The sequence below is a fragment of the Papilio polytes genome, unplaced genomic scaffold (assembly GCF_000836215.1).
Source record: "Papilio polytes unplaced genomic scaffold, Ppol_1.0 DF824191.1, whole genome shotgun sequence".
NCBI lineage: Eukaryota > Metazoa > Arthropoda > Insecta > Lepidoptera > Papilionidae > Papilio > Papilio polytes.
In genome coordinates this window covers 2,246,813-2,257,779 of record NW_013525013.1, presented here as the reverse complement: position 1 = coordinate 2,257,779, position 10,967 = coordinate 2,246,813, and the positions used below count along the sequence as shown (strand labels likewise).

Here is a 10,967-nt window from a genome sequence, read left to right as displayed (position 1 = left end):
CAGTTATCATCAGTATTCCTATTTCCTTTTTGTAAGGAATATTAAACGAATAAGCCTTGCATTTTAAGGGCTGGGAAAGTATATTACGCATGCTGGAAACCCGATAGCTCGGCCACACGTGCTCTCGCTATGAATGGGCCCGCGCGCAGCGGGGGTGGCGTGCCCGGGGAGCGGGCGGGACGGGCGGGGGAACGCCGCGGGGAGAAGGCTTTTTTCAGGCAGTGCATTACGGGCCACGGGTGAAGGCGGGTGTCCCGTACCGACGGGCTTTCAAGTAGTTTACATTTTTACAAAAAATATATACATCCTTGTCGTTTACGATCGTGGATTCCGGTTAATTCGAAAGGTTAGTCCGGCTATAAAACGCATTATAATACTTTATCATTCGGTCAATTTTAATTTAATATTCATACATTCACGGATCGTGTATTTGTAATAGTTGTGAATATTCATCCGTTAAATATGTAAATAATTAATCTCTGTTATTGTAACAGAATACATCACAATGGATCCAGCGCCGTTGTCGAAGACGGCTAAGTACAAGAAGATAACAAAGCCGCTTTTGGAGAGGAAGCGGCGCGCGCGCATCAACCGCTGCCTCGACGAGCTCAAGGACCTCATGGTGGGCGCTTTAGAGGTACGTTTAGTGTTTTTTTATGATTATTCCATAATTTAAAGTCTGTCTTGATATAATTAATTCCAGACTAAGGAATTTAATGTGATCTAATGATACAAATTTTATTATAAATAAACATAACTTATGCTACATAAATATTTTTAAATTACATGAATGTCATGAATAAATATCATTAAATTCATGACATTCATCATTTTTGAAGCACAATTATTAATTAGCAAGCGTTCACAGTTCGAGACTGTATTATTAATTAAAAAAAAAAAACGTTCATCATTTAAAATGTAATCCATCCTCCATTCACACGCCGTTTATTTTTTATTGCGACCGGTCGTCCTTCTTATAACTCGGATATGTACAGAGCGAGCGAAACTGGAATACAAAAGTGCAGGCAATTAATAAACAGGACGATCCGCTCGACGCCGAGAACAGTTATATTAATATGAGGCCTCTCCTAGCTAACGCGAGAAACAGTGCACCTGCTTCATTTAATGTGTTCTCTCCTTTACAGATCGATGACGACAACTTGAGCAAGCTCGAAAAGGCCGATATTCTCGAGCTAACAGTAAACCATCTCACGAAACTCCACACCCCTAAAGACCCAGTGTTAGAAGCGAAGAAGTTTCAAGCAGGATTCGGCCAATGCGCTGCCGAAGCATGCAGATTCATCATGTCGGTGCCGGATTTAGACGAGAAAGTCAGTCAGAATCTGATCAGTCACTTGTCAAGGCTGATCACGTCTCAGCCGCTGACTATACATGTGCCGGAAAGACCGCCTTTTTCACCGCCCACCTCCCCGTCTTCAGTTTTATCAGACCGCCATCATTACTACAGCGATCACGACCGATCCTCCTCCGATGCAGAAGATTCAGTCTATTCTGGAGATGGAGCGAAACAGTGGTCTTATTCTAGACAGGCCAGAGCACAGCCTAAGCCCTACCCAATGGCAGGCCTTCTTACGACAGTCGATAAAATGCAACAGCCTCCACAAGAGCACAGTTCCGGACGTAATGGCTACTTCAATAGAGTCCCAGCAGAAGCGAAAGATGCGATCTTACAGAAAATAAGACAGCACATTATGGACAAACGGGGAAACGAACACAACGCAATTGTTGACTTCAACGAGCAACCGGAAGCAAAATATTTGCCCCCAGAAGACGCATACAGAGCTGAATACGAATATCAAATGGCGTCCTATCCTAGCAACAACGACACACTAGACTTAAGAAAGATAAAGTCACCAGCTTCAGTGAGCGAGGTCGCACATTCGCCGAAAAACTTTGAACAACGCAACGTCAATGAAGAATCGACGGTTCAAAGTAAACCCAATGCGGCCAGTCTTCCGGAACATTGCGAATCGCCGATGGATTATAGTAACTTGCCGCCAAAAAAGAAAAGGAAACTGATCGAGTACCAAGAGTACAAAAAACAGGAGGAGGCTAAACGACAACTTGACGCTTTTTATGCCGAGAAAAAAGATCACCTTCGGCCGGGACCTCCGGCGGACGACTTGGACGTCAACAAATGGCGCCCGTGGTAACAGTCATAATGTCATTATTATTGTGATATTTCTTCCATTATAAAGCTTTAATTTGTTTAAGTTTATATAATAATGTTTTAATTAGTATAAGACTCAATGTAGTGCCTTAATAATTTTAAGCCAGTTAAGACGGGTTGTAATTACATCGCCGTGCCATTTATTTGATCTCGTCTTCCTTAAAATTTAAGATTTTTTTTGTAATCTTCCAAAACAAGATTGATCTACGTTTTATTGACTATAATTTATTTCAACCTCGCCTTCATAAATATTGAAGGTTTACTTATTACTATTTATGACATATGTTATATCAGTGTGATTATATATTGAGAAATAAAATTGATATGATAAAATAAAAACTACTTTTCTTTAAAAAATATTGACTTTCTTTTGTTACTTGTTTTACTACACCCTTAATTTCCTTCACTGTTGGTCAAAATCTAAAAAACAAGCAATTTAAACAATCACTTCCTACATAGTACAATACAATTTGTAATTTTCTTTTAGTTGGTATAACTGTTATTGTAATTGTTAATCTCTTGTTTTTCAATAAAGTTATTTCTATTTTTAATAGGTCAACAGACTTGTGGTTTTTAGTTAGCCCTTTCTTTTTTTATAATACACTACCACTGCCAACACAGTGCAGTGTTACAAATTTAAAGTTTTAATTTATCCTTTCCTTTTTACTAGGTCCGATGTTGATTTCTAGTAATATAATTATTTAATGAATTTACCAATAGACGTAATTAATATGCGAAATTACTTTAAAGTATGTATTTAAAACTAATGGCTTAGTGATCATGCTTTAATGTCCTAATTAACAATATTATAATTTTTACGATAATTACTCCGTACTGATTTACATACTCCGAAATATTTACTTTGATTGATACATTTAATGTAGTATAATTACGATCTTAGTCTAATATTAAATAAATTATCAAAAGTTAACAATAATTTGTTTTTAATAAGCAATTAAAATTCACAAAAATCAAATGAAGGTATTCAAAGATTCAAACACGACGCTCAGTGACATCTATTAGACATGATTAACAAATAATACTTTTTAATTATTGGATTCAAAAACCACGCCATCTATGATAAACTTATGGAACTATAATTAAATTTCTCTTTCTGAAATTCTTCTGAGCGACATCTATTATCAAATGTTCGAACTAAGAAAAATAGTTTAGCTTTTCACCCAACAGATGGCACGCTAAAAAAATTGTAAAAAAGTGGAAGTTAAGAAAACGTGAAATCAATATATTTTAAAGATTTTACGCTGTGTTATTAATTTACACCTAATTTTATTTAATAAGAATAAATGAAAACAAAACAGTCTCACAGTTTTGTTTTAATATTTCATCTTTAAACTACATAAAAAAAAACAATTTATAATGAGTAAATGAATAAATTTATACTGACGCAAAAGTTTAGTTTTCTTGTTACAAAAAAAAACTGTGTTTGTTTTCAATTTTGTTTCAACATACCTCGAGAAAAGTTTTTACTACTCGTTGATAGATGGCGGTAGTAGTGACTTTAATTGAATCTGGATTGTTTATTATTGTTCAAAAGTAGCTGGGTGGTGGGGAGCACAAATCAACCTCACGCATGCTTTTTCATTCATTGATACGTCAGCTGGTCGAGCAGCGAGGTTCCTCAGTGGCTTGCGAAAACTCGCGTGCGATAGACTAGATGCGTTACGCGCAAAATGTAACGATAAATTTCGAATTTTAAAAACAAACGAACTGTCAGATTTGACGTTATATTTAAATTATTTGACAACTAGACATTGTTGTTTGTTGGTTGCTTTTTATGTGAATAAAGTGATGTTTTGTGTGTTGTGAGGTGTTTGATTTTGAAAATGTTGTGGTGAATCGGGCGATGCTTGTTGGTGAGCAGTCGCCGGCGCCGCGAGTGGTCGCCGGCTTGCGAAAACTGCGCCCTGAGCTCACACCCGGACCATTTCCGACGCCCGCTGACCCTGACTTCAGGATATCAGGTCGGTTTACTTCGGAATACTAAATGTTAGTACGTTATACGATCTAGAATAATTTAGTAGATGAAATGATAAATATCCGAATTGTTTACTATATGTAAGATATGGATCTGATTTTTATTCCATAATAATTGTATTATACGTAGCAACTCTGATTAGATATCTTTTATATTTCTTGTGTTTACTTTTATAAAATTTTAATTAGTACTCTAGAAATAACAAATAGGTTATATTTTGCTTTGATAAAAGATCAGCTATCTGCTAAAATGCAAACCGAAAGTGTGTCAACATGGACCAAAATAAATATTTATAATCTGTGTGTGTGTGTGGCTACTCTTTACAAAACTGTAATATCTACATTATTACTAAATCTACTGCACCAAAAGCAATATTTACATACTGCTGTTATACAAATTTTTCGCTTTAGACTTTTTCGTTTTTCCTTATAAGTGGAATTGGTTCATCGACAAATGGTGTGACCACTTAATAACTATTGTTTACATGACACCAAAGTAAGGCGCTTGGCTTGATTTACCTCGTTTTATGTATAAGAGCGAAATGACCATATTTGGTTATAATTTCTAAGCAAGATTTAAACACAAGTTTCAGTTTTTACTATTTTTATGATAATGTTCGTAAATTAATTCAATTGAAGATAAAATACGACGAACTACTAAATATGTAATACTCGATAAGCTTAAGAATTACTAGGTAATTAAACCCCGGTATTACTAGGTTAAATTTTTCTCATATAATCACCTTTTACAATAGACTGAAGCCTAATTCCCTTATGTTTCCAATGCTCTGCTAATAATGATTGTACGTCTATCTGCAACTATAGTTCTAGTTTAAAAATATAATAAAGAGAGCACACCTAGGGTTACCTGGTACGCGGTGGCGGGTGCTTTTTAGGGCTCATTTTGTTTAAAAGTTAAACAAAATGAGCCCTAAAAAGTAAACAACACTATGTAGCCCTTTGATCGTTATTTGTTTTACATGACCTTGACCAAAGACTTTAATGTCAAACCCATAACTCTTCGAGTTCGTGTCATACTACGTGAAGTGGCAGCCCTACGCATATCCTAATATCAGTCGATGTAGTAGTACAATCTGCAATTTGATGCGTTATCGTGTTCGGATGTTATGTGAAGTTGGCACTAGTTGGTCTGCGCCTTTATGTTTACTGGCTGTTCCAGTGTGGCTTCATCCGCGTGGAATTATCAAAAAGTTTATAATGTTGTTTACATTCGTCAAATTCTCAATTGCCTATGTCAAAATTACCGTTACCATACCTTGCTTCCTTTATGTTGGCAGCTAGTAGTTTGTTTCCTTTCCCACATGACTGTTTATTTCCAATTTTTTAACCCCCTTAGCGTGAAAATATATAACGTAAAGCGTAGTGTAATTGTAGGGCTCGGTAGGGATTGCTGACATCCTACGCCGCGAAGTAATGTGTTATAAAATTAGTGAGTGAGTTTTTTAATGTAAACTTTTTTTGCATATATCTTCATTATTCATTGTGACACAAATAAAAGTCGATGACTTTATGCAAATATCGAAGCAATAATCCACCTCGAAGTTTTTAAAACGTTAACGATTTTAGTTCGAAATTAAATAATCGATAGCAATCGATACGTACAGTCTATTGTTTAGTGTGATTAAAATCTCTTGCAAAACTTCGGTCCGAAATTTTTCTGTTTTACTTTACTAGCAACACACAGCAAGCGGTGCGTGCGCGTTTCTATATATTGCTTAAAGAATGTTTATTATAGATATTGGTATCAGCAGTCAAAGAGACGACGCCAGTGTCAATATTGTACCAGTCTATACCTCCGACATTGATAACGAAAGAATCTATGAGAAGTTAAACGAAAGGGAATTACGAGATATGTCAAGGTTAAATATCGCTGCATTTCAAATTCACACAGAACTTTTGAGCTGTCGTTTGTCTTTTGGTTTCATTTATGATCGGAATACGATACTGATGATGGTATTTTAAAAATAATTGAATACTTCGATTCTTTTACGCGATTGGCGTCAAGTTATCTTTATTATAATAATAGTCATTTGTTTAGTCTGCAGACCTTACACCGACATATTCAGTATCATCTCATAATATTATTTATTGAATACTAGCTTTCGCCCGTGAATCCGTCTGCGTTGAATTAACAAAAAAACAAAAGCGAGTTGCCTATTTGTTCTTCTAGACTATCCTCTACATCTATACCATATTTCATTAAGATCCGTTCATCTGTTTATGCTACAAACTCTAACAAATGTCCATCCATCCATCTAAACTTTCACATTTATAATATTAGTATGAAGTATGACTAGTAAGATAATTCTTTTGGTAATTATTATCTGTTATATGACAATCTTCATCACTAGCTCATTATACGTGCCTACTGAGGGGCTAAGAGCGTACACTAAGTTAGGGGTGACTACGCTATAGTTAAACACGCTGCACAGCGGGTTGACTTCAAACATTCTTTGAATTTTTCGCAGATATGTGCAGGTTATATACCATCATCATCATCACCAGATACTATATTATATATAGTATACTGTACTATACTCACAGGGGCTTCGAGCCCCTCGGTGGGGACGTATATAGGTTATATAGGTTATATATGCCGATGAAAAAATGTAATTTTGCTTTTATTACATGAAAATGTTTGGTACTTTAAAATTTTAAGAAACCAGTAGCGAACTACTCAAAACAATCATTTTAGTCAAGTTTATGTTCTATTGACGTATAATATCTATTATTTTAGTTGCATTTTCCTTCCTCTTATACAAGCATCATTGTTAGAGAATATGGCTATATTTACTCAATAAAAAGTTCATTTAAAACCACAATCCTATAAAATATTTATGTGATGTCTATATAAATTTGCTATCCGCAGTTACGTGTTGTAGTATGATGCTGGTTTCCCATAACGGCCCTTCAAATTTACTTTCTCCGTCACTTTCGACTTTATGACCATAGTTTGCGTAATATTGTTTGTTATGGAAATTATATTCTATTGTAAATATTAAGTAATATGTAAAGACTTTACTAATGTTTGTTTTAGTAGAAATCTGTTGATGTCTTGTAATTTTAAAGCAGGGCCTGTCCCACTAAATTGTAAATTGTCTGATTACAATCAAACGTTTAAAATATATGATGGAAATATCGGATTTTGTTCCCTTATCTGACAGTGACGTGATTTAAAACTATCAGCTCTATCAGCCAGTGGTGGGACAGGCCCTTATTCTTACTAATATTATAAATGCGAAAATTTAGATGGATGGATGTTTGTTAGGGTTTACAGCCTAAACCGCTGAAACGGATTTCGATGGAATTTAGAAAAATATAGAACTTAGTCTAGAAGGATATAGAATACTAATTAAGTTTTTTTTTTAAATTCCGCGGGGTCGCAGTCGCAGTTAGTATTTTAATAAATGTTACGTCTCATACGTCGTTAGTATATTATTTTTATCATTTCTATAATTATCAAGATTATTTTCAACAAATAAAAGAAAAGAACCAGTATAGAAAAGAAAGCACGCATGCGAAGTCGCGGACAGCAACTCGTTTTCTAATTAAGGTCGAGGCACAGATAATACAATGCTATGTTAAAGAACATTTGCTATATATACGTATATAATTGTTATCTAATGTTGAGGTCGTGATGTAGTACAAATATAGGAGACATTGAAAAACTTCATTGACGTAGTCGCCGATAATCTTATTATTCGTTTAGCGACTGCCTCGCCGGCTGTGATTACACTAATTTAATTCATATATACAAGGTGAATAAAAGACGTCAGACACGTTAGAGGTGAAGACATTAAGTGGTAATAAGTTTTAAATACAGATTAAAAAAGAATGTAAAACCAGTAAACCAAGTTGAATTTAACAGTATTGGATACTATAAAGCCCGCTATACACGTCCAGTTCTAACTAAAAGTGAAAAGCGGGCCATTGACTGTTAAAACTCAACACTTACTTTAGTAATTTATCATTTGATTTATCAAAACGCATTTGGGATATTTATCTATCCCCAAGCAAGATGAGCTTGTGTTTGTTTTAGTATTGTTTTTACTTTCTCAGATCTTTTGTTAAACTCGGTTACATCTGCTAACAATATGCACGACCCAAACTTTAAATTTATATCCAAGAATATAAAAAACCTGGTTGATCGCGCTTCAATAGGCTTCTTTATTACTTCACTATCTAATGTACGTGAAAAATTAGTTTCATAACTTTCCACAATATGCTTTATAATACAGACCAAACTAAATGTAATTTGGAACAATGAAGATTTGTTATATTACTGATATATCTTTAGATAAAACAGCCTTTTCTCTATTTTTAATGTAAGACCAACGTAAAGTCGCATCGCGAAAATAAAAAAGATACTCTGCCTTTTTATAAAATCCATTTGACGGGACATCTGTGACGTTTTCATCATTAGTTAACCCATCCCTCATGTTTCAAATAAGAAGAGTTACTTAATAATCTTTATTCTTTCACCAGGCGTTCTCCGGCAATATTACAATGAGGATGAGGGTTCGTGGGCGTGGGTGCGTGCGGCGGTGCGCGGAGGCTGCCTCCTTGCGTGGCGAGAGGGAACATTGCCCCGTCGGCCTGCGGCTCGACTGCCCCTCCGACATCTACACCTGCGTGCTGGGGTTCTGCCCAACGCCTTCCAACTATCTAGACTGCGCGATGACGCTCCCGTCGCTACGTTTCAGGTAAAGAACTTTGACACCGCACAAATTAAGGCACCATGAAAGAGCAAGAACCACGGGCAATGTGGTTTGTTGCCACGTACGTATGTGAGATTGTAAATGCGATGATTCGAAATGAAGTGTGTAATCCGGGCTAAGAGATTGTCGATTTCTTAGTAGTATCTTGTAGATGAACAAAATGACTAAAGGCCTGTCCCACCACGGGCTGATAGAGGCTCAGATAGCTTAAAAAGAACGTTACTGACAGATAAGGTAACAAAGTCCGATATTTCCGGTTATCACACAATTTACAATTTGATGGGACAGGCTCTAAGTCCGTAGAAAGTACAGCCTAATAAGCAACAAAATACTATTGTCAAATGTCAAATTATTTATACTAAACCAGAGTAAGACAGGGAATGTATTTGAAAATCTTTGCCAGCTTTAACGTTTATTAACGTTTTCGACGCCGTTTAGATTTATTTGATAATCGTCTCATGAAACCTCATTAGCCAACCATATTGTAAATACTATTGTTATATAAACAAAAACAAAGATATAAAATAATTTGTCTCTACGTCTCAGGGTCGTGTTTTTCTATAAAGTGTAAATGTTTACTATTGTGTGGAGCGTTGGCGTCATGTAACGACTGCTAACAGTTGCAAATTTATGAAAGCATTGTCTCAATACAATGACTAGCGTCTGTATATTATCATACAAAAACGTATGGCCTTATAAGTAGAATATTTACATTGATTTTCTTGAAGGGGTAAAAACCGTACTAAAATTGAAGAGGGAATATTTTTTGTAAGACATGAAAAAAATTTAAGACTGAAACAAGAAGTAATGAACTAAGTTTTGAATGTATTGGAAGATGGTAAATTTACTTAGTTGTTTTATAAATTATCTGAATATTATGAACTTTGAATTATGGAATCGTCCGTTTGTGAAATATTTCCTTGACTTGCTTGATTCAATGTTATAAAGAGGAAAGATTTGTATTTTTGTGTGTATTGAAATAACTCAAAAGCTACTGGGCCAATTTCTAAAATTCTTTCACCATGTTTTTTCAACAGCTAGATATATAATAATTGCATAATATTTAATTGGTGACAAGTTTTCGTATTTTAGCAGATGTATACTTGTCAAGTTACTTCTAAATAAGGAAGATCTTTTATCTGTGACGAAGTTATTAGCAGACATGTATGTGCTGTTATTGTGTAATGAAATGCAATCGTTTTTACGTAACACACGTTTGTATGTTTGCACTAATACTGAAAATAGCACGCATATGTTACGGTGTCAATAAAATTATGTTAGTGTTGAAAGATGTAATAGACGTTTAGACCTGACGTTACCTTAAATATAATTCATCATAGCATTAAAACTTAAGGTCATTGATTCGGATACACCTTTCGCCCATTGTTGTCAATCAGCTCGCAGCGCTTTACCTTTGTTGCAATATGTCTTTGAAACGCTATTAAATTTTAAGTAATTCGTAAAAAATACTCGATTATTACAAAATACGATTTCAATCTTGAAACGGGAGTATCGCCTTATCTATGAATAGATATGTTTTTTATATAAAACATTTTGCTCACAAAGGAGATAGCAAGGGGCAAGTTGTTGTCGACGATTGGGTCCCCTTGGCAGCGGACCTTTCTCACGCGACCCGCGTTTTATAGACCTTGATGTAACGGAGCAGACGTAAATCATAGAGGCTTTGTGTATGGTGAAGCGGTGACCTTTTGATGGCCGTATTTACCATATGAAGGGCTAGATCGCGAAGGTGTCGACATAAAATGGCCAAATTGAATAGAACCCTCCATGTAAACTTACCAAGTTAAACGCTTCTAGAGTTCTTTTGTAGGCGACTTTTTTTTAGAGAAATTTGGTCCTTGGATTTCGTTTTAAGTTTTTACATTTGTGATACATGTCACAGCATTTCATATATATCAAAATCTCATTTTAAACTTCTCTCGTAACAGGCTTGTAACGAGACGGAATATGCGCGCTGGGTCCGAGCGCTGTGCGTCGAGATCCTCGGCCAGACTCCGCTGCCGCAGGTGCGCTTCCTGGAC

General features: G+C 35.5%; 2 protein-coding genes across 2 annotated transcripts in view; both read left to right on the top strand.

The window, feature by feature from the left end:
- The first annotated feature begins 227 nt into the window (after positions 1-227).
- Positions 228-2,548, top strand: LOC106110753. The gene is made up of 3 exons (XM_013292650.1): positions 228-346; positions 495-637; positions 1,146-2,548. The coding sequence occupies exons 2-3, from the start codon at positions 506-508 to the stop codon at positions 2,172-2,174; spliced, it is 1,161 nt and encodes a 386-aa protein (XP_013148104.1). The 5' UTR covers positions 228-346; positions 495-505; the 3' UTR covers positions 2,175-2,548.
- A 1,257-nt stretch (positions 2,549-3,805) lies between these two features.
- LOC106110715 overlaps positions 3,806-10,967 on the top strand; it is an 8,072-nt gene continuing 910 nt past the window's right edge. The window contains exons 1-3 of the mRNA XM_013292612.1: positions 3,806-4,173; positions 8,693-8,910; positions 10,875-10,965. Coding sequence (XP_013148066.1) covers positions 4,056-4,173; positions 8,693-8,910; positions 10,875-10,965 — 427 coding nt within the window. The 5' untranslated portion in view covers positions 3,806-4,055. The remainder of the gene's footprint in view (positions 4,174-8,692; positions 8,911-10,874; positions 10,966-10,967) is intronic.

Bases quoted from the DNA above. Each gene is read 5' to 3' on its own strand.
- LOC106110753 (XM_013292650.1), top strand. From the start codon at position 506: ATGGATCCAGCGCCGTTGTCGAAGACGGCTAAGTACAAGAAGATAACA. The intron at 638-1,145 runs GTACGTTTAGTG...TCTCCTTTACAG, and splicing joins TCATGGTGGGCGCTTTAGAG to ATCGATGACGACAACTTGAG.